Source organism: Eschrichtius robustus, chromosome X (assembly GCF_028021215.1).
Source record: "Eschrichtius robustus isolate mEscRob2 chromosome X, mEscRob2.pri, whole genome shotgun sequence".
NCBI lineage: Eukaryota > Metazoa > Chordata > Mammalia > Artiodactyla > Eschrichtiidae > Eschrichtius > Eschrichtius robustus.
Window position 1 is genome coordinate 75192889 of NC_090845.1, and position 27620 is coordinate 75220508.

The following is a 27620-nucleotide window of genomic DNA, read 5'->3' on the forward strand; positions in this document are numbered from 1 at the left end:
GCCGAGTCTGTTCCAGGATAGTGGCGGAAGTTCCGTAAAAAGAGGCGTCCGTCCGCCACCCAAAAACCAAGTCTCTGCCTGTTTCCAAAGTGTTCACAGGCTCGCTGTGCCTGCTGATTGTCAGTGCATAGGAGCGGGTTAGCAACCCGCGACTGTGATTTGAGTGCGATATTGGACGCTGGTTCCTCTGTGCACTGGATGTGGGAGAACTTACACCAAGCGCGCTAGATGGGCTGGAGAAAGGCTGACTGTTTACTTCTGAACTTACTGGACTCATCTTCTTGGAAGCTGGGCGAAGCCATTTCTTAGCTCCCGCAGAGTTTGGGAGCAATGTGCAAATGGAATTGGAGCTGCCACCTCTCTTTCCTCGACTGAACCCGGGTGCGGGGTGGCAACAGATTGGGGCGAGGCACAGTCTGGAATCCCCCTTTGTGTTCCCACCTCGACACTCTTGGGGCGCGGAGGGGAGGAGTTCGTATCCTAGGCCACTTTGAGAGCTCTGCGTAATAATTGGACGTTCTCTCGTCAGACTGCTAGGCATGAAGCAGAGGCACCACACCGCCCCCTTCTCGGGCTCCATCCCCATTCACCCGCTGGCCCTGAACTGCCTCAGGTAGTCGGGAGGCAGGCCAGGAGTCTCCACCTCCTCGTGGGCGGCAGCCATTCGGCGCGCTCGGGAGCCGAGGGGTTGGGACCCATTGGCTGGGGGGCGCTGCCAGTCTCGGGAGGGGGTGTGGTGGGGGTGGGGTTTCGGGCCGCCACTGGTCTGGGCCGCTTACGGTTTGCTGGGTGGTGGGTGAGCGTGAGCCTAGCTACTGTAGAATTGCAAACAGTTCGGAGCAAGCGAAAGCGCGCCAGAGAGAGAGCGAGAGAGTGAGGGAGAGAGTAGGAGGAGACCTAGAAGAGACAGGGTAAGAAAGCGAAGGCCTGAAGACCAACGATTTGAGACTGAATGACCATGGCCGTCTCCGCACCTCCGGTGATCTCTGCAACTTCCAGCGGCACGGGCGTCGCGGGGGGCTTATTTCGGGCCGAACCCCTGTACTCGACCCCTGGAGAGCCTCCTCGTCTCACCCCCAATATGATCAACAGTTTCATGGCTAATAACCACAGCGGCAGCGCGGGGGGTGGCGGGGTCGGTAGTGCCAGCGTAGGCAGCGGCAACACCAACACCAACGAGTGCAGGATGGTCGACATGCATGGGGTGAAGGTAGCTTCGTTCCTGATGGACGGCCAGGAACTGATCTGCCTGCCGCAAGTCTTTGATCTCTTTCTCAAGCACCTGGTGGGAGGGTTGCATACGGTGTACACCAAGCTGAAGAGACTGGACATATCTCCGGTGGTGTGTACTGTCGAGCAGGTCCGGATCCTCCGCGGGCTGGGGGCCATCCAGCCCGGGGTCAACCGCTGCAAACTCATCACCAGGAAAGACTTTGAAACTTTGTTCACCGATTGCACCAATGCCAGGTGAGATACTCGTTTCTTGGCTCGCTCTTCCCCCTTTGCCCTCTTTTGCATGTCTCATTCTCATCCAACTTTGTAGAGAGTGAGTCTTAACTAGCTTGCTCTACTCTTCACGGTGTAAGACGGTGGGGAAAGAGGACTGGAAGGACGCATTAACTGCCTGTCCCTTCTAGTCTGAGCTCAGTGGCAGGGCTTGGGTCTAAGAAAATCCCGCACAAACTTCAGTTTGCGGTCCTGTACTGAAAGTTTCCAGCCTTTCTCCCATACCTTGCATGGCTTTCTGGCTGCTTGTGGTTATTTGTTAATTTCTCTATTTGGTTTTCTTTCCTGCTCTTTTGTGGCCGTACGGGTCGGATAGGTTTTTCTCCTGAACACGGACACCAAGGGCTTTCTGGAGGAGTGGGCTGGCTGAGCTGTAAACTGGGCTCCTAAGCTGGCAATCCAGAACACAGCATTTGGGGGATGCAGAGGGTCGGAAGTCTAGAATCCATCCCAGAGGGTGATTCGTTCCCCATCCTGTGTGTTTGTTGTGAGAGTGCGTTGGTGTGTGGTGGCGGTGATGGTGATGGTGTGTGTGTGTCTGGGTGTGTGTGTGTGAGAGAGAGAGACAGAGAGAGAGAGAGCGAGAGCGTGAGGACAAGTGCTCACGCCTGCTGCGCAAAGCTTCCCCGTACACGATACAGGAAAGTCGATGGAGCCTTTTTTTTTTTTAAAGAACGATGACAGACGTCACTTTCCTGGGATCGTCCCTTTGGGTCATCTGCAGAGGGCAATGTGGGGCATGAACGCTGGGGCTGGGACCGGGTTGGGGATCGGAGTAAAAGTTGGCAGGTTTTCCAGAGAGGATGCTTTCAGCTCTTCCCCCCAGGCAAACAGTTGGAAGATCCCATTCCCCCAAAGAGAGGATTCCATAAATGATGATGGCCAGCTTCTCTGGTTGTAAGTGTACCTCCTTCATATCACAGCTTAGAAGTGCATTATAGAACAAATAGCCATTTGCATATGTCCATAAGCAAATTTTATTCAATGTTTCTGAGTTTTTTAAAAAAAAGAAAAGTAAACTATATTCAAAGATTATTTGATTTTTTTAAAGACCTGTAAATTAGTCTTCTTAGTATTTATTCCATCTGCAGTCTGTTAATATCTGTTAGGAAAGTACACATTTGGCAGATGTGATTAGCATACAAACCAAACCACCATCACCAGGCTAAAGGGGGCAAAGGGTTTTGTTGTAAAATAGCACTGCTGTTGATCATTTTGCAGAAAACTTCTGCAGAGGTAGACTTTCTTACAGAGCAACTTTAGATCATAAGATCTCTGGGTTTATGAACCAAAACTAACTCAGTTGTCACATCTGTTGTAAAATCCAAATTACTATGTATAGTTGAAGTATACTGGCAACTTGTAGACAAACTGTTGCTGACTGCTACAATCAGATAATGGTACAGAACTTACAAGGGAACCTTTTGTTTTTCTTTTTTTCCCTTTGAGCAGTGTTCTCCTGTGTTCTAGCAATTAAACAGAAACCTGTTCATATGATAACTCCTACCTGATTCATATCTGGGGCTTAAAAACCTGGTTTATTAGATCACATTTTCTTAAGGAAGATGGATGGCCTTAAAACACAAAGGATAACTGCTCCCTCAATAAAATAAGCAAATATAGGTTTTAACAGTAGAAAGGAAATTTTATTTTGACCACAAAGCACCCTACGAATACACAAACTCAGAGGGTTACCAGGGACTTCAGATGAGGGCCATCTAGTTTATTTGTTGTCATTTGAAAAGATTTAAACAATCGCAGACCTGAAAACCTATCTTCTCTCCTCCTCCTCCTCCTCCCTATCTTCTTTTTCTCCTCCTTCTCCTCCTTTCTCCCTTCCCTCTTCTCTCTCTTACAAATGCCCACTCTTAAAGAGGAACAATGATTACACATAGGAAATTCTACCTTCTTTAATAATTAATTTACACACCCTTGAGCAAAATCTATGACTTTCATTAAAAAAAAAAAAGATTAGTATTTTAATGTGATTTTGATGCTTTCCTCTGTAAATAGAAACTTTAATTTTTATTAGAGCTACTTACTGAAGGAAAAAATGATAAATTTCTCTGTATCCAGAGGCAAGTGTTCTTATACTATTTTTGGACCCTGTTATATGATGTGTTTTTAGGTTATTATTTTGATTCAGTTAAGTTTTATTTAATCCTTATCACAGCATTTACAATGCCAACTTTTTTTGGAGTTTAGATTGCTTTTGTGTATGTGCACGTATAAAGGTGATAGAGAAATATTAAAAATGTAAGAAGAAATATATTTGAGATATGATGCATGTGCTTCCTATGGCATTTTTTTCTTTATGAGTATTTTATTTATTACATGCATTTTCTACAATTGTGTTACAAGTGTTGCAATATATAATTATAAAAATTTATGAAATTTATTCTATGAATTCAATCTATAAATAAAGATGAGGAAAACTACTAGAAACATCTATATTGCAGTTTCTAGGTAGTAAACAAACCCTCATAATTTCTGGAAAAAACCTAATTAACATTACCAAATTTTGTTGCAAAATGCCCTCATCATCACGTAGTTAAAAAACTACAAAATATGATAATGCTTGTAATGAATGCCTTATGACTTGAGGTAACATTATTTACAGATATGTGTACTTTAAATCATTCCCAACATCTGAATGATTTTATAAAATTGTGAAATTAGTATTTAAGTAAACATTATTTCTATGACTTTTCTATTCAGTGAAAAGAAAGATGAGGGATGTAAATAGGAATGAGGCCCAAGAGAGACAAAATAAGGTAGATGAGACACAGAGCCAGTAAGAGAAAAGAGATGTAGGATGTGAGCAGAATGATGCCATGAGAGAGAGTGAAAGATGGATCAGAAGAGCTTATAGAGATGCCCAAAGAAGATGAGCGATGTACCAGTGGAGACTTGGCTAAAGAGGATTGTCTTTCAGGACTCATGACTTCCTAGCACTTTAAGCTAAAAGGGGGAAAAGTGCAAGGAAAAAGTCCGAGTGGAAACTCCTACATACTATTCTTATTTGAGAAAAGAGATTCATCTTCATCTCCTGATGGATAAATTTCCATAGTGTATTGTAGAATGGAAGGCCTATTTGTAATGGTGTCATTGGCAATTTTCTTTTCCTACATAACAAACATTTCTCCCCCTCTCTGTCAGATAACTGGGGAAGAGTATAAGTCCTGATTTAGGGTATTTTAATTTGGAATGCTTCCTACACTATTCCAGAACACACAAAATAGACCATTTTCAAATTGGTCATTTTCAAAGACCTTAAGGTGTTGCCACGAAGTGGCACTTTGATTTAGCTCAGGGCATGTTTTTATTAATGCACACTGAAGAAAAATGAATGAGTAAAATAGATATATGATTGTTTCTTTGACAGTACTGAAAGCCACAAAAAGAACTCAGTCAGTGCCTTACATTAACTACTTTTATTAGCTAATTATCAAAATATTCAAAGTTGTCTTCCCAGAAAAGAAGTTGGAAAATAATACCTGCCTCAGCTACTAGAGAATAGAAAGACTAAAACTCTTGACTATTCATTGTTCTATTAAATAAGTCAAGCTTTACATCACTGCAATTGCAGAGGGCTATATAAGTATTTTTCCTTGATGCCCTTTAGCTTTAGAAATTAATTGTAAAGAAAATTATTATGAGGGTCATTAAGAAATGATAAAAAGACCCAAACCAAATAGGAAAAATTGTTACCTTGTTTCAGATCTTTGTTTTTGCAGATAAAGCACCGTGATTATTTTTTCTAATTCTTGTCCAAGAGAACTTGGAGTTTTAATATCAGAGAGTGCAGGCAGGTCAGAAAGCAAATGTCTAAAAATCTCACTCTTCTGCAATGGATTTTCCTTACTAAATTCTTCAAAGTTTAATGTGGCAGTAAAATATTAAATTAAAAATTGGTATTCAGTAAATGTGAAAAATCAGCCAATACATTTTAGTGTTATCTCTCTTTATCTACCTATCTATATAAAAGTTACATTGTCAGATTTCATGATCAGCATTTAATTTCATTTGAGGACCAACTGATTAAATGTTATTCAGTCATTTACATATAGTTAAATGGATGCTTAAAGAAACAAGAATGTATGATTAAGAAAACATTTTAATGCATTTAGAGACATGATTCAACATATATTCAAATTATTAAAGTTCATTTTTTTAAGTAAAAATTTAAATGGTCCAGTTGTGGTTTATTGTTATTTTGACTGTGTGAACAGAACATAAATGGGCTTCCATGTTAGAATAACTTTATGTGACTTATACTGACTTTTACAACAATTTAAAACTACTGCTTTCAAGTACTAGAAATATGATTATTTTAAGCATTCAATGAGTTTGGCTTTGTATTCACACTTGATGAATATAGTTCATAATCCATAAAGAATAACAATTTACTTTGAAAATTGATGTTTTCATTCATAGTAAAGTTAAGCAAAATCAAATTTTTGAAGAACTTGTATCACTTTCCTGGGCTAATATTTTGTATGACTTACATTTTCGGAAACGATAAAAGGTTCTAGAAATTAATCTGGGCAGTAAATGCAGACATTTTAATTCATGGGATAACGAGGGGATAGTCATGTCTGTTAAAAGTAGTCACATAGTCTTTTATTAGAGAATGATGTCAAGATTATAATTAAAGCAATCTAGTCATGTGCCAGTGCACAGAACTTCCACGTGTACATTCATTTTAAATGCACACTTCTGTATAACCAACAATATTTGTATTTAATCTAATACTTTAGCTAGATTTCATATTTGTCCCAAACACTCATTATTAGGTGAGGGATATTATATTAAAGAAATGATGCATGGTATGATGGAGAATATCTTTGGATATTTATATGTGATATTAACCTCAGTGTATAGTACATGAATGCCAATAAATAATTAGGAAGTGATGGTCTTTAGACATTAATGTTTTAGATGGTTTCATACAGGAAGTCCCAAATAACTGTATAAAATATCAAGTCTGAATTGTTTGCTGCTTTCTTAAGTAACCTTATTTTGTCTTAATGAAATCTCTAGATATTTTAAAAGTGCTTCCAGCTGGCAAATGTAATTGTGAGAAATCCTAATCATAATATATTATATTTCAGTTGGCAATCTATATCTCCAGTGGCACTTTATCTGGTGCATTTCAAGAAACAAATGATTTAGATATATCCACTCTATACATCTCAAATATACATTAAAACTGCCCTAATTGACTAAAACTGAAAAGATCATGTTTTCAGAGAAAGGACATCAAACCTTTCCCCAAAAGGAAAACAATTAGGTATTAATGATATTCTTGTTGCATATTCAAAAGGTCTTTGGTAGCATTTTTTTCCTCCTTTTCTTCTCTTTCACCATCTCAACCTGCAAAACTCTTCACTGTCACTTCAGATCACACAATTCTAAAAAGATAAAACAACATTTAAACACATTTGCTTTGGAAGGGAAATCGAGCATTTGCACCCAATAAGCCTGATTGTGGAACTGCATGTAAATTGTGTTTTGATTTATCTCTTTTACACTTTTTTCCATTTGAATTGATCTTGCATTAATTTCACCAAGCGGCTCTGTGAGGCTGCAGATGTTGCCCTGTGTTTAATAAATCAATGAGACAGATCTGAATGAATCACTTCAGATGGATTCTCTGCTCGGTTTGATGTCTAGATGTTATTCTTAGCTTGTTATCATGACAGATGCATTAATGTTCCCATACACTGCCAGCAGTGTCAAAGAGATTGAAGCTTTTAAAGTGGCTGCATCCTTTTTTCCATTTTCTGCTAGAACAACTAAATTTATTTTATTTTATTTAGGAATCAGAGAAAAATAACAAACCAATAATAAGTTTCTTCATGGGAAAGATTCTTAATTTTCATGCTATGTTAACTCTTCCAAAATGGTGGAAATCAGTATCTTAAAAGCTAAATATAGTGTAGCTGCTTAATAGTGCCTCCACATTAATATGTAATCATGGTAGGAAAAATGAGAATAAGTAATATATGATTGGGACACATTGAAAGTGTCACTATAAATAGAATAATGCTGTATCCAAATTGATTACAGAAGGGTGTTAGTTTTTAAATCCTTACTAATAAGCTTCTTGTTGGCTTAATGCAGCTGCAATATACTCTTACCAAGGGATTTAGAACTCCTTCAGGATTTAATATTTCTTTTTAGTAAGAAGGAGACAGGCTGTGCATTGTGTATTTATCATTTCCTCACTTTGCAGTGCTGAAAATCTTAGAAAAGTTTATTTCATTTTAGTATGCCTCAGCTATTTATATTTTGGGTAACTATTTGTAAATTACAAATCATTCAATAACAGTAAGTGCTACTTTTATAATTTAATTTCTTAGACTATAGAAAAACATATGCACTCCAAAAGGAACTTCTATAACTCTAGTGAAATTTATTACCTACCTGCATTAAATATCATCACTATCATACTTTGTTTCATTTCATCCATGGCATCATTGGCTTGGTTTTTGGAGAGAAACAATTCTGTTAATTGTTGTGAAGTATTTTGGGTTTAATGTTGTCAGTGTTATAACTTTTCAGTTAATCTCTGATGTTTGAAAATACAGATTTTAAAAAAGATATTCAGTTTTTCTCTTGTTTAACTTTCTGGAGAATATATATTTTTAAAAATCAGCTTTCAGAGGTAGTTCCTCTTTGCAGGCCTTTACAGTATTCTTTCATCATAATTTTACTGTTAGCTTTATTAGAATAGGAAAACAGGAAACATTGTTAACTGATACCGTTGAGGTCTCAAATTCTTCAGGACATTTTTATCTCCAGTGTTAGGCTAATCTTGGAAGCTTAAGATTCATGCTATGATCTACAGTATAGTTTAAAAAGAAGTTTATAATGAAGTTCAGTAAGTTATGGACGAGAGTTAACTTTTTTTTTTTCAAATTTTGCTTAAAGCATGGGAATGTCTTCATGGTGAGATCTTGCCACATCCTTCTTTAAAGATAAATTTATATATTAGAATTGGTGAAATTATTCTACTGAGAATGTGATTATAAGATATAATATACATTGTTTTGTGCAAAATTGGATATAATATAGCTAAAGAGCAAACTGATATATTTATCGCTACCTGTAATGATATCCCTAAAATGAAACTGAATTTTTTACATAAAACAAAACCTTGGATTTGTAATAATAATTTCTGAGGAGTTATCTTTAACTTCAGTAATATTCACTGTAAAACTTTAGTAAGCCTGATATTGTACACATATTAGGCACCTAATTCACATTTGTTAAACGAATACAATCATGGACACATACACACATTTATTCCTCTCATCAGCATTCTTTGCACAAATTGCTGTGCTTTAAAAAAGCTAAGAAGTAGTTATGTAAAGTATACAATTATAAAAAGACACTAATCCTAAAATTTTAATTCCATTATAAAACCATTTGTAATCATGCCATAAAATTTTCACAAATATACATATAAAGCTATCAAAATCTATTATATGAAATTAGAATGTTTAAGTGAAATGTATCTTTAAAGAAAGTGTGACTTCTTGATTTTTTTTTTTTTAGTGAAAACCCATAGGAGATGTTCTAATATTATTAATAGGCAAAAATTAATAAATAAAACAAGCCTACTACCATAAAATGATTCTCAACTATTTAGATTTATACTACTTGATGTCAGCACTAAACCAGGCAGTTGACTTGATCTTTTTTCAAACAGTGAATGCACGTTTATGAAAAATAAGTTAGTAAGAAGAGGGTTCTCCTCCCTTCTATCTACAGTTTCTGAATAGAAAGAGAAATACTTAAGTATAATGATTTACTTTTTTCTTGGATAATCTCAAGACACATCCAACTGCAATACAAATTTGCATGAAGTATTCCCCCCCCCCATTTAAAGGAATAGCTTAGTTCTTTCCAGTGTAATTAATTTTGAAGAGTAACATTTCCTTTCATCTAGGACCCCTGAGGTTGAAACTATTCATACACATGTACTATTTTGACCCATTACAATTATTTAGTTTATTAGAGCAAATTGTGGTGAAACTTTGTAATTATACTACTGGAAAAGTATATAGTACAGGAAAGTTTAAAAAATAATGAACCCCAGTATTTTTATTGCTCTATAACCTTTTTTTTTTAAAACAAGTTAATAGTGTATAATGTAGTGTGTATGTTAAGTTATAAAACATTCAGTTGCGATTGTGTCCAATGATCTTATCAGGCTGCTGGCAACTGCTAGCTGCTAACAGCATTTAGGCTACATTTAGTCTATCTGCTATTTATGTGATGGGTTAAAAAGAAAAAAGTAATATTGATCTGTCTCTGGATTAAAGTTTGAAATGGGCAACAGCCTGAACACAAAAGGCTTTTTTTTTCAAGATTTCTCAGCTTGCCATTGATCTCCTAGTTTTATTGCATTCATTATTTATTAAAAGAATTTGCAAGCTAAACATAATGTTAAGCTAGTTTGCACACAGGGACCGCACTTAGGAAATTGAATGGAAATTGCATTAGAGATGAACATCTGTGCTATTTTTCCACTCATGTGTTTATGGGTTTGTATAAAAGGTGTATTGGATTAACAGTTATAACCATTATAGCTTACAGCAATATGTTAGATTCTGAGCTTTTAGTTATTTTGGAAGAAGTCTGTCTCTCAATTGTTTTGCCTAAGAAGTATAGTAATATCATCAGAAACAATATTTGGATAAATTTATTTTATTATTATATTTGTTAATGCATTATCTACATTATGTAACAGTTGTGAGACTCCCTGCTTTATTGAAATAAAAACATTTTTTAAAATGCATACTTAATTATCATGTAAGACTATACTATCTCTTAATGGATTTTGGTAGTAGGATACATAGGTGCTATTTACACAGTACCTATTTTAAGAAAGTTGAGTTTAATGCCATATTAAAGCACACCAAATTCACAGAAATGATATAAAAATTTTAATGTGACCATCCATAAAATGTTATTATATATATATGTTAGGCCTTGATCCTTCTGAAAGGATAATAAACATTCAGCACTGAAGACTTGCTCTATATAATACTACAGACAATAGGGTGAGATGCTTTATGATATGGTTTCCTCTCTTGAATTCAATCCAAGCAAGTTTAATTATAAAAACTCAGGTGGAGCTCACCTGAAATAATTCTCTGGAGGACATAAGTTAGACCCTAGTGAATATCTTCGTTGCTATATTGTCTTTAATCTGTAAACTTTTGGAAAATTCATTCTATCCACTTAATTATTAGAATTTAAATAAAACAAAAACTTCTTCACAATAATTTTGATCTCTCATGATTAGATCTGTCATAATTGTGTGTGTGTGTATGTGTGCATGCGTGTGTGTGTATAGAGTATATTCTGTGGTGCCAGGCAGTGTTTGTTCTAGGCGAAGAGAGTGAACAAAGCAGTCTCTTCTCTCATGGAGCTTACATTCTAGAATCATGCTGTCTTTAGCTTTTATATTTTATATTTTATATATTTTATATTTTATATCCCCCCTTTTATATTTGTTAAATTGTGAAATCTTTGAGGTTACAAATTTTTGCCTTATCCAGTGTTGAATAATTCTTAAATTTCCTTTCTCATATCTGCCTCATATGTTATATCAGTAAACACTAGATTTTTTTTTAGTCTTTAGAATTATACCAGAAAGGTCCAACTAAAAATAGTCAGTTATTGATATATAAAATATTTTAGTTTTATGAATGTAGGGAATTACTTAGGTTATAAATAAAATATACATCACGAGCAGCTTGGAATAAAACAGGTATTTCCACTTAAGAATGGCTGTGGTTAATTGACTTTAATATCTTTTCTCTGACATATTTGTTGCAAGGGATATGAGTCCTTAAAAATTGATAAAATTAGTCATTCTATGAGACCTATGCTTTTGTAGTAGAATGTGCAACTATGGATTAGAAAAACATGTGTTTTTTTTCCCCATGTAAAAAAGCTTGCTTTCATTTATGTTAGAGTTTTAAATAGATCCTCAAGCTTGATATGCTTTGGTTATAGTCCTATACAATATTATGTGCCAAAAATTAAAATGCAGCTGAGAAAAAGTTATTTGTTTTTATTTGTTCAGAATACATTGACCCTTACATGTATTACATTTAAACATAAATAACTCTGGAAAATAAGATTACTTGCAAACATGTATAATTAAATGTTTAATGTTAATGTTAAATTTGCTGCCTTGAAAATAGAATATGATCTGCTAAACTTCTAAATGTATTTTGTAAAAAAGTTTACGAGTACTATCTAGGTTTTTATTTGAGGAAGACAAAAGGGGAATTCATTCATACAAAGAAATTTACTGCGTAGTACATTTTATGCATTGAACACAAATTTTTGGTCTCATTTTATAAGCCAGTTAGAACACACACACACACACACACACACACACGTGTATCGTGTGTGTATACGTATATATAATATGTATATATTGTATATTTCCAATTCACCCCATTTGTCACTTCATTTCAACAAATATTAAATAAGTTCCTGCTATTAGTCTGTACAAGGCTACTTTTCAAGGGGAGAGTAGTGATCTTAAGAACTATCCAAATTCTTTTTTGTCTCATCTCCAGATTACCTAGGTAGAGTTTTATTGTTACATGGTTAACTCTCAGCCAACCTACATTAATGCAAGGAAGAGTAAAATCATGGGAAATTAAAATAACATTAATTAGGCTTTGCAGTACATTAGAAAATGTTTATGGTACCTTTACCTGTCTAAATATATTTTGCTTACTTCATTCTACTATTAAATTGTATTTACATTTTATAAATATGCACTGGTGGGAAGGAGAGATAGCCAAGAAACATGCTAAGGTTGAACTAAATCTGAAATTAAATGCTTCGTGTAGAAAACATCTGAAGTGAACAAAGCATAAGCAGACATAGAGCTTATTTGTCATAGCTAACAGCTGTGTACTGGATCATGTTAGTTAGCGCTTAACTAAATTAGTATATTTTGCTTGAATTTACTCTTATGTTGTCTATGGAAAGACTTATCCACTTAATGGATACAGTACTCATTATAGCTATTAGCAGATCAAAACCTGGCAAACTGCATGAGTCCAGTTGTTGACTTTAACATGCTTTCCTGTGCTTAGGACCCCTAAATAACCATCTTCCATAAGTTAAATAAACATTCGTTCACATCAGAGGAATCATGGCTTTTGGGTTAAAACACATTGATAATTATAGCACTAAATCAGATTTTTGTGAAGTGTTTATGAGTGGGATACTTAACCGATATTCCACTTGCAGTTTAAAAAATGGAACATTATAGTCTTGATGCTGATCATGTCCTGCAAGAGTGGGCATTTTGACGATGGGCACATGTTGAACATTGTGGTCTCTGAAGAGGGTAGTAACTGCTCCAGAGCTTAACTGATGCAAGTACATTTGGCATAGCTGCTTTCTTGCACTTCCAGTTGTTTTGGATTGGTCCTCGTCATACTAGAAGACTGACAGGTTTTTGCTATTTTAGGGGCATGTTCTTTTTCATCAGGTTGTAGGATGTTTACATAATCCCCATTCTGCCAGTCTAAAGCTTTTCTTATTCTTTGCAGTTTAGTCCCATTGAATGACTGTTCTTCTGTGTATTGTTTTGGTTTTTTCCCCCCCAGGGACTCTCAGTTTTTAAATGTAAATACAACTCAAGAAATTCCGCTTTTTAGATCTTTTTCTGTATTAGTGGGAAAAATGTAAAAGTGCCCATCAAAGAAGGGGAAGTGGATCTCAATAATTTAAAGTGTTCTGTCCAATTAGGAAGGCTCTTGATTTTAAAGATAGGAGGACTCTAATTTGGGTCATGTTAGCATTGATGTAGCTCCATTTGTGCATGGACAACGGAATGAAGCTAAATAAGGGTGAAGAAAACTTGATGAGAAAATATTTCTCATGGAAATATTGAATGGACCAGGAACTAGATGATAGATTAGAGGAAGGCAGCATAATGTGGACTGATGAAGTACTTTCCATAGCGCTGTTGAATGATCTCTTTTAATTGCATTCATTTTATTTCAGTAGTTAGTTTAAGCAGATTCATGAGCAGGAACAGAAAGGATAAAAAATATTAGCTATAAGTAAAGATAAAAACACTAAAGGCAAAATGTTATTCCATTTGCGGTGAGATGGTAGCATTTGAAACCATAATAGAACATTTGCATATGTGTTGTCACTAAAATAATATTCCTTTACTACACTTGTAAATGTTACATTAATTTCTAAAATATTTTATGCAGTGTCCGTTTATACTTCTTCTGTAAGTTGCCTTACGATTACTGGTCTGTTAGCCTGATTCTAGCTTGCCGTAGCACATTTTTGAAACACGTGTTGAGCGTGAGTGTTTTAAAAAGGGTTACATTTTGCCTTTGGGTATGTGTGTGAAGTTTTTATTGTATTCAATAGTAACTAAGTTTGCATTTTAGGGAGTAATTTGAACCACTGCATTCAAGATTGTTTAATGAACATTAAAATTTGAATTAAAGAACATCAAAGTGGCATTTTTGTCATTTTTGTATTTAATAAGTACAGTAAAGTTTAAATATTTCCTTCATGCCTTCTGCCTGAAAATATATCTGGAAGTTTAAAATTACTAGCTAGGTGTAATAGTAAAAAACTTTACATGTATATACTGGTTTATAGTTTATATAGTACTTTCATATACATTAGCTCATTTAATCTAATCCTTAGTCTATTTTTGTAATTTTGTTGTGAAATTTCTAAATTTTTTGTAAACAGATGGCTGATCACTTTACAACTTGATACTTCTGGGGGTCACTTAATCTCATATAGACTTTTTTCACTCAATGCTAAATCAGCATCATCCATAGTTATATGAAACTTACAATGCTTATAGGGGAAGAGTAGTAGGAACAAGATCACAGTGGTAATGTTGGGGGGTCATATAGGGCCTTTTAGGACATTTTGAGGACTTTGAATGAAATGGGGAGTCACTGCAGAGTTTTGAGCAAAGCTATCACACGACTTGACCTAGGTTTCTAAAGGATCACTCTGGCTGCTAGGTTGGGAACAGGCTTCAAGTGGGGCAAGGTTAGAAGCAGTTAGGATGCTACTGCAGTGAATATGGAGAGAGATGGTGGTGGTTTAGACCATTGTGGTAGAGTAGAGATAGTAAGAATTGGTCAGATTCTGGGTGAGTTTTGAAAATAAAACCCATAGAACTTCCTGATGGACTAGATACTGAGTATGAGAGAAAGAAAAGAGTCACAGAAAACGCCAAGATTTTGGTCTGAGCAACTGGAAGGATGAATTTTCCATCATTTTTGAAGGGGAAGGCTGTAGGTGGAGCAGGTTTGGGGAGAAAGTTCAGGAGTTCAGTGTTATACGTGTTAGTTTTTAGATACATTTTAGCCTTTTCAGCAAACATGTAGTCATTGGATGTAAGTCTGGTGTTTGGAAGAAATACCTGAACAGGAAATATAAATTTTAGACAGGAGTGACTGTAAATAGAAAAAAGGAGAGTTTCAAGGACTGAGTTCTGGGTCTCGCCAACATAAAGAGAATAGGGAAAAGAGGAGGAATCAACAAAACCCTGAGAAGGAGCATGCAAGGAGGTAGGAGGAAAACCAAGAGAGAATGGTGTCCCGAAAGCTAAGCACAGAAAATGTATCAAAAAGGAGGCAGTGATCAACCATATCAAATGCTGCTAATAAGCCAAAAACCATGAGGACTGAACATTGGCCATTGGATATGGCAATTGCAGTCATTGGTGAGCTTTATGAGAGTAGTTTTGGCAGAATAATAAGAATGAAAAGTCTGAGTGACGTGTTTAAGAAAGATTATTAAGAGGAGATGAATTAGAGAGAGTATAGACAACTCTTTCCAGGGATTTGCTGCAAAGAGAGCAAACAACTGGAGGTGGGAGGGAGTAGCTTGAGAGTAGGGGGGGAATGGATCAAGAGGTTATAGCATGTGCTATTAGGAATAATCCAGTATAAATTTAGAAAATGATGTTGTATGAAAGAGAGGAGTATTGCTGAAGTGATATTCTTGAATAGGAGATAGCAGATAGGATCTAGTGCACAAGCAGAGGCATTGGCTTTAGGTAGGAGCAAGGTTAGTGCATTTCCATTAACAGATGGTGGAGATTCTGGTTGCACTGGTATTGGGACTCCATGGGAGTCCTCTTCTGATTGTTTCAATTTGCTCAGTGAAGTGGGAAACAAGTCATTAGTTAAGAATGAGGATTGGAAGGGAGGTTTTGGAGATTTGAGGAGAAAGAGAAAATGTAAAATAGCCATCTTTATGAGTAGGAGAGTAAACTACTTAAAGTTTAGTATGATTGCCAGGCAACGTTAAATGCCCATTGAGGTTTTTGGTCATAAATTCAAAATGGTCACTATGGCTGTGTGTTTTAATTCCACCATGTAAAGCTGCATCAGCCTGATGCAAAGAATGCAAATAATTGGATTTAATAAGAACTGTGGTTTTGCTAAGTCATATGAGTATAGCAAAGCCAGAAGGTGCAAGAGAGTTGAGGGTTCATGCAAAAAGTGATTATAATGAATGACAACACACTTTCAACTGGTAAGGAAAAAAGAGGATTTCAAGGAAGTGAGAGACAGTGAAAGGATGGTGGTATCAGTGAATTGGAGGTTCCAAGAAGAGGTCAAAGGATTTTTGGAGTTGGAGTACTAGAAGGAGTGAACCAGAAAGAAGTGGTGGTAGTCAGAGAGTAGGATGCCTGAAATTAAGAATATGGAGGAGTTGAAGTTATTGCTAATTACAAGGTTTAGGGTATGGCCATGGGCATGAGTGGCAGAAGTAAAGAGAACAAGATCTTTGGAGGAGAGGAGGTAAAAAACCGGAAAGGCTAGAGTGTTGGTCATTTCATCTATGTGTACATTGTTCATTGAAATTCCTAAGGATTAAGAGAGGAGTCTTGATGAGTTTCAAATTTTGTAGTACATATAGTAATGCTATTAGAGTGTGCTTTGTTAAAAAAACTAACTTAATTTCTAAAATTTTAAAATTAAAGTTATCGGAATTAAGAACTCAGGGAGATCAACTTGACAAATGTATTCTTTAAAAATAATCCACATTAAGTATATTATGAAGATTTGAATATTTACTTAATAATCCCTGTTTTACCAAGGGCATGCTGTGCTTCAGTTCAGCCGTCTTGAAGAATATGAAGAAAAATAACATTTTCTAAATAACTGAAATAATGTTTGGTTTATTTCATGTGTAACTAACATTATTTTACAATAGATGAGGTACTTCATTTTATTATGAACTGATTTTATACCAGAAGCATTATTGGTCCCAGGACGTGTGTTTGTTGATCTTATTAGTACGTCATATACTCATGAAGAGTACATTAGGCTCCTACTTTCATTTCAACACATTGGTAGTTTATAAACAGAGTACAAAGCTGCTAGGCACAGTCCAGAACTAGGAAATAGTCATGGTTCTTTACTTATAGATGGTTCATAATGTATTCAAAGTGGCATGAACCCAATCAATATATATACTTAACACCTGCTGTTCTGATTCATGTATTATTAACCTCACATGGAATCTACTTAAACAGCTCCTGCTGTAGTCACTACTTCTCCTCACTACTCTATGACTCCTTTTGGGATTTCTGTGACCTTGGAGATTTGATGATGAAGAAATAGTTAAGCTTTAAATCAGGTTCTCATGTGAAATCATAGCAGAGAAAAGCTAAGAAGTTGGTGAGCTCAGTCTTAATTCCTTGCTAATTACCTAGGAAACAAAGTTTCTCTGGTGGGGCATGCCCAGCCATTCACCTGGCACATTAATAGAGTGGTTGGGAAGAAGGGTTTGGTCAGCATTTGCAAACTAATAGATTGTGTCACAGATTCTGAGTGAGTTTTAATTTCTGCAGCTGGAGAAGAGCAAGGGAAGCCAGATGTAGTAACTTCTGCTATTAAGACTATTGTTTAAGGAAAAAAAGGCAGATCCATTGTTAAAATTTGATTTTAGCTCTGTTGGGTTGATTAAAAAAAATCTTGTTTCCCTTCTTTATATAGCACTGAAAAGAGACATGTGCGTACACTAGACACTGGGTTATCTTAATCAGGATAGGCTGTGCAAAGTGTTGTGGAAAAACTATTTTAGGCACTAGGACCCTAATATCTACTCCACAAAAGCCAAGTAAAGGAACAAGTGATTACTCATCCTGCCCAGTATTTCAAATTTGATGAGCTTAGAACTGCAAATGAATATTTTATGCAAGCATGAATCATTGGCGGGTTTGTTCAAAATGAATGGAAGTGAACTAAAGTAATGTAAACTGCTTAAGAAAACTGAAATCAGAAAATGTTAAGGTTGAGATTCCTTTCCAGGAAGAATTGCAGTATAGAAATACTCAAGGTCTTGTTGAAAACAACCATCTTTAAAGATCTAGCTGAAGACTTACCTCCCTCTATGAGGACTTCTTTTATCACCTGCAGTGATCTCTTGCTTCTCTGAACTTTGATCTGCAGATAGCCTTTCTTCTCCTTCCCCTTTCCCCTCCCCTTCTCCACCTCCTCCTCCTTCTCATTTTATAAATTGTTTTAAGCTGTATATGTTTTCTCCCTCCCCAAACTACCTTCCAAATTCCTCAACTTCAAGCACAGTCTGATGTGTTGTTTTATCATTCATAGCGCCTAATATAGTACATGGATGTAAGTACTCAAAATGTTTTCAGTTTGTTGCTTTGACAGTGTAACTATGATTTATTATAATTAAATGCATTTAACTTAGGGAAATGTTCATATTTTAAGGAAATTTTTTGTTATACCTAAGGGGTGTATTTTTCTGACTCTGATTGACAGCTCTTCTTGAACAATGAAAGCCTAGGGAATTACTATTCTGTCTCAGATAGCCACATTTGTTCTAACACTTTCTAGATGTATGACCATCTAAGCCTCAGTTTCTTCATCTAAAAATGGGGATACTATTAGTCACATAACTTCTGGGCTGGTTAAGTAGATTAATTGAGATCATGTACATAAAGTGCTTAGCACGTAAGAAGAGCTCAGTAAATGTTAGCTCTTCTTAGTGAAAGTGGTATCACAGTACTCTGTGTGAGCACACACATACATTCAGAACACAAGAAAAAGAGCAAATCTCAGAATAAAATGAACCAGTTTTCAGAAATTTTTGCTACTAGAACTAAATTAACTGGTTGACTGTGAGTGACACTGTATGCACTTCATTTTCCAGGAAATTCCTGTCTGTTGACTTTCTAGGCTGATATGGCAGCTGGTAGGCCATTTATTACTAGTTCTATTTTGGTGGAAAATTCAGCCTTGTGTGTCATTTAGAGTTTGTGACACATGTACCCTCCCAAGGCTTAATGAGTTGTCTGCAGATGGGCTGTTATTTATTACAGTCATGTAGAATAAAATTGATTGTCTTCTAAAATTAATTTTTCATTTGCCTCCAGCCTTGCTTTAATAGAGGACACACAGTTGCCTGTTTGCAGAAATACTGTTTAATCACATTAATATCTCAGCCCCCCAGGCTGAAGAAGATAATTGTACAAACGAACAGCAAAATCTGTATCTTTAACTTCTTTTTATGATTAAATTATGCAAATGACTTATCTCCTGCCCTTCCAAGCACTAATCATCTAATTAGGAATGATGTGTTAAAGGGATGGTTTTGAATCAGGAGAGGGATGAATGCAGAAAGCAGAAAATGGGAGCTGACAATGAAACCACTGAAGGCACAGTAATGTGTACTAGATTAATCTACGTATATGGTACAAAAAGAAATGGGAAGGCTCATACATACTATCCATAGACCTGACATGTGTCATCTTTTGGCAGGAAATATAGTTCCTTACCTCCGATGACATCTTTTTTGGGATTAACTTCAAATTCTTAGTAAGGCAAGTGTTAAGTTTCCTGCGTTCTTGAAAACTCAAGAGATCTAGGGGTTTTATTATCTCATCCAATGAAGGTGTTGGCTTGCTTTTTGAATCCATGGAGGATAATCTGCAGTCAAGGAATGGGACTGTATATTGATTATGAATATACACGAGGTTTTCAGATTACTGCCTTAACAAAAGCAGTTCCCCTTTCCCTGAAAAATTAAAGTCAGGACATGCAAACCCAGAAAAAATATAGTCCTCCTATTAGGGAACTTAGATTTAAATTCCAAGCATTATTCCAGGTATGTATTTGCAAGATCTTACCTTCTCAGTTTTGTGCTTCTGCTTCCAGACATTGATTGTGAAGAGATTTTAGCACAATTGTCCTATTAGCTGTGGCCATAATTATTCTGTACAATATAGAGATCGTTTCTTTATCAATGATAAATACTTATTATGTTAATTAATAACTATAATGATAATAAATATTATTAATGCTCCTTAGCAACCATGTCAAATTTTATACATCGACATAGTACTTATAATGTAAAACAAAGCATAGTAAATCAGACCATAGCAATAAAATTACTGTGGGTATTTTAGAGCCTCCTAAAATTCTTTCTTATAGGTACATTTGTGAGAGTCAGAAAGCATAATGTTTCTGTCCTTTTAATATAGTCTTTAATTGATTTGAATTTTGTGCTGGTTATTACAGTGAACTCCAGGGTATTTTCTTCATATAATGTAAACCATTTCCCAACATATTTGAGAACAGAATCTCAAGGAATATATACAAAATAGAACACAATTTTTTTTTGTTTTTTTGTACCAGATTTGTACCAAATAAATATTCTCAAGTTCTTGAAAGTCATGAAAGTGCTATCATTCTGTTACTATTTCTCATTGAGCTTATTCTCCTGCATGTGCTGGTTCAGTTCACCGAGAAGACCCAGTGATCACCAGCAGCTGCTGTTTATTGGTGTGTGGCAGATCCTTACTATATTGATGCCAACTGGATATAGGCATTTATTTAACATCTTTTCATGTTAAGAGTAGGCATCAAACTATAGTTTATCTGCTTTTATTGAGGAAAAATGTTTAAGCTGTTTATTCGGACAGTTGAAGCCAATGAGTCTGACTTACTGGACTTTCCAAGGTTGACATTTTTGATCTTTGTTGTTGAGATTTGACATGCATTCCTGTAGAGGGCAGCCATTTATATTTAGATTTCTACAGTGAAGAGACCACTGCCTCCAGGATTGCACTGAATTCAGAAGGGTTAAGTTAGCCTATGGAAGTGAATAGTGAGTCGTTTATAACTTATTTCATTGCCAACCCATGAAGCTTTTTCTCTCTTTTCCCTTTGGAAACTAACATGATTATTACATTTCTCACGACCCCACCAAAGTCGTGCATTACCATATCATATGATAAAAAACAATGAACTGAATATGTCCCTATTAATACATTCTTTTTTGAGATTGAGTTAATCCTTAGTCACCACTGTGGTTTTCCAATGAGTCTAAATAAGTTTAACAGGACTTCCCTGGTGGCACAGTGGTTAAGAATGCGCCTGCTAATGCAGGGGACACGGGTTCGATCCCTGGTCCAGGAAGATCCCACGTGCCACGGAGCAACTAAGCCCATGGGCCACAACTACTGAGCCTGTGCTCTAGAGCCTGTGAGCCACAACTACTGAGCCCGTGTGCCACAACTACTGAAGCGTGCGTGCCTAGAGCCCGTGCTCTGCAACAAGAGAAGCCACCGCAATGAGAAGCCCGCGCACCGCAACAAAGAGTAGCCCCCACTCACCACAACTAGAGAAAGCCCGCGCACAGCTACGAAAACCCAACGCAGCCAAAAAATAAATAAATAAATAAATTTATTTAAAAAATAAGTTTAACAGACATTCCTTCGGTTTTAAAGGTGCCAAAGAAGAATGGTTTGAATATCTGGGAATAGTAGTAATCGATTTTATAATCCCTGGCTTCTAGTAAGTTTTCCACAACATGTCATTTGTATACGATGATAGAACAGTGATATTCAAACTCATTTTTATTATTTTATTATAATAAAATAAGTATTTCTATGATTTATCATTTAATTCTTTACATAAAAGATTAACAGGAGATCTGCTTTAGTTGACTGAGAAACTCAGTCACAACGTCAAGTGCTACCCGTATCTCCTGGGCTCTTAAAACACCTTTACAGAATCCTTGGGTTATGAGAAGCAGATTTTAAAACATAGTTTGGAGCAATTAAGTGCTTTCTAAGTATTATCAAGAAAATTAGAAAACAGTTTGAATCTAAAACTCCACTATTTTTTCTTCATTTAAGGCCTAGATGCATAAAACAAGCTGACTATCCACCAAATGGGAGATTAGGCACCCTCTACAGGAAGCTTATCTTCTCTGAGAATTGAAAAAACACTCAGAGAAGATTATCATCTACTGTTACATTATAGTCAGAATTAAGAGATCACTTTCTTAAAATTCCAAACTACAAGCAGTTGGGCTTGTAATATGCCACAGGAGGACTCAGAGGAATAGGAAGTATGGGAGATTAATGTGCTACCGTTTTATTTGTCCTTCTCTTCAATGATTGGGAAGGTGAGTGATCTTTGGAAAACCTGAGCTTGCCATCCATTTATGGTGACTTGGTGTATGTCAAACCTTAGTAAATCATCTGGTGGCGAAGAATATATGCCTCTGGCGAACCCTACCTGTAAGAGGCAACCTTCTTTATTCCCTAAGAATATAGGAAAGCACCATCAATAGTTTTTCTCAGTGTTCCTCTCATTCATGTGACTATTTCTTTTCTCTAATCCTTTATACCGTGTAGTGGTAGGGAATCTTAATGAGATGGGACAGGGCCTAACCCCAGGCTGTAGTTTCTAGGTAATTAGTTTAAGAGACTGAAGCAGAGGAAGAACATGTCTTTTAGTTTGCTAAAGGGCCTGATTCCTTACCCAGTGCATACTTAACCTTCTGGCATGCCTGGTTCTCTAGAATCTTGCCCTTGGTTGATACCAGTTTTGTGGTAGTGTTTAATTTCTGTATTTTTTGTAGGAGCTCTTGAAGTTCACTCATTTTCACAGTTCTAATAAACCATTCAGAATGATATCTATTCAATGTAGAGCATTATATAGCCTTCTTTCATACATATTCTATATATAGAGGTTATTAAATAAATTTTGAATAACTTTCTAATGCCCCACAGCATTAGTTTCAAAACCTGATTTATTAAATGGCATTCATTACCATGTATCTGTACCCAAACAGACATGGCTGCTGCACTGTAATTAAATGAAAATTTGTAGATTGAAGTTCCTAGAAAAAAATCAGTCTGCAATCCTTTTATAGGGTTTGAAGTTATAATGATAATTTCCATTTATTGAGCATCATCTGTGAGGCAGACACGGTGCTTGGGACTTTCCATTCGTTACCCAATTTAATCCTCACAACCACCGTACGAGTTTGCTATTGCTAGTCTATTTTTACAGCTGAGAAAGCTGAAGCTAAGGGAAATTAGATAAAAGAGCTAGTCAATGGAGAGCCAGGAATTCTCTGACAGCAAACCTATGCTCTTTTTGACTATTCTATTCTGTACTAACTAAAATAATACATTAATTAAACATCTGTAAATTGGGGCGCCAACTGGATCAGACTTGAGGAAAGGATATTTGAAATAAGGACAGAAAATTGAAATGATCTACATTTGGTTGCTTAGAATATAGAACACATCTTGATCACTGATATATACTAGTGCAGTTTTGAGGGGTAGTAGTGTTGGCAAATGCTAGTTTTCTTCAGATATATTCCCATCAAGCTCTGATTATGAATGGAATAGAGATTGTCATCTGTATAATGAATATCTGTTTATTTTGACAAGTCAGTTATTCATTGAACTTATCAGTAAACATTCCAAATAATGAAAAATATATTTCAGGGGGAAATAGAGTCATTGAACCTACAATTGTTCTGTTTCTCTTGTCTACTGCCTTTAAATGATAAAATGGTGTTTTGAAGACAGGTAGTAACAATCCTCTAAAAAATAATTCAGGCAGTTGAATGTTAAGTAGGATGTTTATAGGGAGCTATAAACTGGAAAAAGTCTTACATCTCTACTGCACAGGATTTAATTATGCAATTTGCTGCGACTTCAAGAAGAATGAGAGACCACGTTCCATTCAACATTACAAAGGAAGCACATTGGGGAAAGGAATAGTGAGAATCCATACAAATTGGGGTCCACACCCGAGGCAGGGCTATAGAATAAGTCAATTAACATTTTCCTAATAATAGTGGTGATCTAAATTGTAGGGCATATATGGACTTCCTTTTTCATACATACATTTTCATGACACTCTGTGAAGTTAGTACTATCTCATTTTGCGAATGGAGGCACCAAGTCTCATAAGGATTGTGTCCTATCAAAGCCAAACTGGCAATGGTGGAAAAAAAATGGCAATGTGCTTAATTTGAGTCCTCTAGTCATCAGACAATGTTTTCTATAATGTCATTTTCATTGCTATATAACTCAATTTACGTAGGGATATTGGAAAAGCTTATTAACAGTAGTTAATGAAGTATTACGGTTACATAGGATGACAATAAAATTTAATGAGAGGTATTTAGTTATAACAGAGTGAGATGTCTGACTGGATATTGTGAAAACATGGTCAGAGGTGTCAACTACCTCGAGATTATAATTGATGCTATCAGAGGAAAATTTCTCCTAAATTTCTGGCATGGCATAAACCACTATAAGAGTGTATAGAAAAAGGTTTACTAATGGCCTCTCTTTCAAATCTTACCATATAAGGGAGAAACTGCAAGATATTTTAGTTGATGTATACTTCCTATTCAGTAGTAACTAATGAAGTAACTTGTAATTTGACTTAGATGGTTTTTGGGAAAACAACAAAACTTTTCCAATTTGAGACCAGGAGGGTACCAGTATGTATCTAAGTCTGAGATTCCACTATGAGAAAGAAGGAAACTCTAGGACATGGAACGTCAGAAGGGTTAGAGTAGAGAGGAAATACATACCAAGGAGATGGGATAAAATAAATAATAATGGGTTTCCAAGATTGATTTATTGTCATATACTTCTAAAATGGTTTGCAAATAACTACTGACCTGTCTTCAGGCAACTATTAATAAGGAAATGCTATGTCAGTAGGGAAGGAGGTTGTTTTATTGGTTAGATAGTCTGTTTAACTCCAAAGAAAGGGAGCTTATAAAATTTTATGTGGTCTGGAACATTTTAGGTATTTTTATCTGTACAACTGATAAAACGAAAGGGGTACTCAATAGTAATTCCTGACCAGCCAATGTCTGCTGATAGTGTAATTAGCATGAATTGTTAAGTCCATTTTCTCTGGTCTTTATTTTCTTTTTTCTCTTCCACTGTTTAAATGCTGTAAATGAAGAACTAAGGGAAGATAGGGAGGATAGTGATTAAAACTCAGGGCAAATCAGTAGTTGGGAAGAGTTGTGTTGACCTTTACTCCCAACCTTCAGTCTGGTTATAGGTAAGGAGACATTCTTTGATGGTGCCTACAATAGAGTATTTCTGTGGCTGCAACACTGATCTTACCAGATAAGGTACTTGACATCAGTTTCTGTCTTTTTAATATAAACCTTGTGGTTGGCTGAATAATGGCTCCCCAAAGTTTTCCACATCCTAATCCCCAGAACCTGTGACTATTACCTTACATGGCAAAAGGGTTTTGCTGATGTGATTAAGGTTAAGGACCCTAAAATAAGGAAAGTATCCTGGATTTTCTGAGTGAACCTGATATAATCAAAAGGGCCCTTATAAAACTTAAGTAGGAGTATCAGTCAGTAGCAGGAGATGTGATGATGGAAACAAGAGGTTGGAGTGATGTGAGGAAGGAGCCATGAGCCAAAGAATGCAGGTAGTGTCTAGAGGTCGAAAAAGGCAGGAAAATGGATTCCCCCCTGAAGGAACCAGGCATGCTGATACCTTGAGTTTAGACTTCTGCCCTCCAGAACTATAAAAAAATGCATTTGTGCTGTTTTAAATCACTAAGTTTGTGATAATTTATTACAGCAGCAGTAGGAAACTAATATATACCTTAAACTCAGTTGTCTCTTCCCATAATATCTATTACGTGACTGAGTACATGGTAGACAGTAAATATTTTTTGCTTGGCTATATTACCAGAAAAGCTAGTAAAAGATTAACTAGAAGTGACTTTGAGAATCTTTATATAATCAGTGGGCAGTTGTTGAAAAGATTTGGAAAATCTTCAACATTTTTGTAAAATGCTGGAATTTGTCCCAGAGAGATTAAGGGTTAAGGTAGCTAAATTCTATCCAAAATACTATAGGTCTCCATATTCATACAAATATTTAGAAAGTATAGGAAGTTAGTTGTCATTAGATATTTTGACTGTGTTATCATTTAGCTCTGGCAGAAATGTCTGAATGCAATGGACCATCCACATTGCTACTTTTATTGCTGGAATTAAAACCGAATTATATTAAATAGGAAGAATGATAACTTGGGGTGTTTGGGGGGCTTTGGTTGCATTCACCTTCATAAACCATTGTCAGTGAGCAAATGTAATTTATTCAATTGCTTATTAAGACTTCATCATATTGATAGGTTCAAATAATGGACAAGAGCACATCACAGATAGGCACGTTTAAAATAACAATAGCCTGTATGGCTCTGTAACAGCCTCAGAATGAGTTATATAAAATACTGCACTTTTCAGTTTAGTCTGAAGGCCCTTAAGTAGGGTGTATTAGTCATTAAGTAAAGTAACTAAACTAAAAGAATATAGGTAAGACTTTTCTTAGGTCATGGTACCAAAATTCTAAGTAAAAATGTTACTATGTAGGTTATAGCTGAATTAAAAATACACAAAATATTAAAATAAAAATAGTTCATATTCATATTTTAATGTCTCTCTGGCAGTGAAACATCATAAAAATGAAATTTATAATTTTCCTATTGTCAGATGGTCACTGTTTCTACTTTTTCTATCTTGTTAATAGTGTCACCTAATCCCCTAGACTTTCAATCTCATAATAGTTAAAAAAAAAACTTCCTTTGTTTTTCACATCCAAACTGCCAAATCCTGCTGCTTCTTTCTTCTCAATATTTCTGAGACCATCTCCTCTCTGGACTCCTATGCAGGTCTCTACATTTCATTCTTTTCATCATACCATAAACCCTATACTAACTCCTCTTTTTTCATTCTCTGCATATTTGACCAATTTCATTACTCATTACTCTCCATCATGGAGGCTTTTCTGCAGACATTTTACTGTGCTTCAATTTCCCTTATTCAAGATGCATTCATTTCTGGAAAGCTCACTGTACTCCTTTACGCTAATACCTGTCTCTTACCCTTTTGAAAACTACTTCAAAACTTCTGTTTTAAAACAATCTCTTATTTTTTTTTTAATTTTTTAAAATTTTTATTTATTTATTTATGGCTGTGTTGGGTCTTCGTTTCTGTGAGAGGGCTTTCTCCAGCTGCGGCAAGCGGGGGCCACTCCTCATCGTGGTGCGCGGGCCCCTCACTATTGCAGCCTCTCCCGTTGCGGAGCACAGGCTCCAGACGCGCAGGCTCAGCAACTGTGGCTCACGGGCCCATTTGCTCCGCGGCATGTGGGATCTTCCCGGACCAGGGCTCGAACCCGTGTCCCCTGCACTGGCAGGCAGACTCCCAACCACTGTGCCACCAGGGAAGCCCCTAAAACAATCTCTTTTAATTAGTCTTACTCAACTTTGATTCCTTTTTATTCTTACTGTAGTTTCTAACACCTACTGATTCCATTACTTGTGTTTTGTAGGTGAGGCAGTGCTAGCCCATACTCACGATGGCACTCTTATTGCTCACCTTACCTCTATAAATGTCCCAGACGTGTGTAGTATCTGTTGAGTGTTCTTGAATGCAGTTTCAGATTTATACACAGTCAAGTTTCATAGAAAAATGGCCAAAAATATTACTCCATATTCTCACTATTATGAATAGTGTTGAAGTAAACAATTGTTTAAAAAAGAATCCAAAAAACCCTAGTTAAAGAAAAGAGCACTTTGTGTATCTGATTGCTGCTTTCTAGGTTATCACCTTGAAATCAATAAGAAGCCTTGTGTGTTTTGATTTTTCCACAAAACAGTGGCTCACAAATAGGAGGTGCTCAATAAGTATTGAGTTTAATCAAAACATTATAATGAATATTTTATT

The 27620-nt window shown here is 36.0% G+C and overlaps 1 protein-coding gene across 1 annotated transcript in view; it reads left to right on the forward strand.

Moving 5' to 3' along the window:
* The first annotated feature begins 952 nt into the window (after positions 1 to 952).
* DACH2 (dachshund family transcription factor 2) overlaps positions 953 to 27620 on the forward strand; it is a 596924-nt gene continuing 570256 nt past the window's right edge. The window contains exon 1 of the mRNA XM_068532639.1: positions 953 to 1467. Coding sequence (XP_068388740.1) covers positions 953 to 1467 — 515 coding nt within the window. The remainder of the gene's footprint in view (positions 1468 to 27620) is intronic.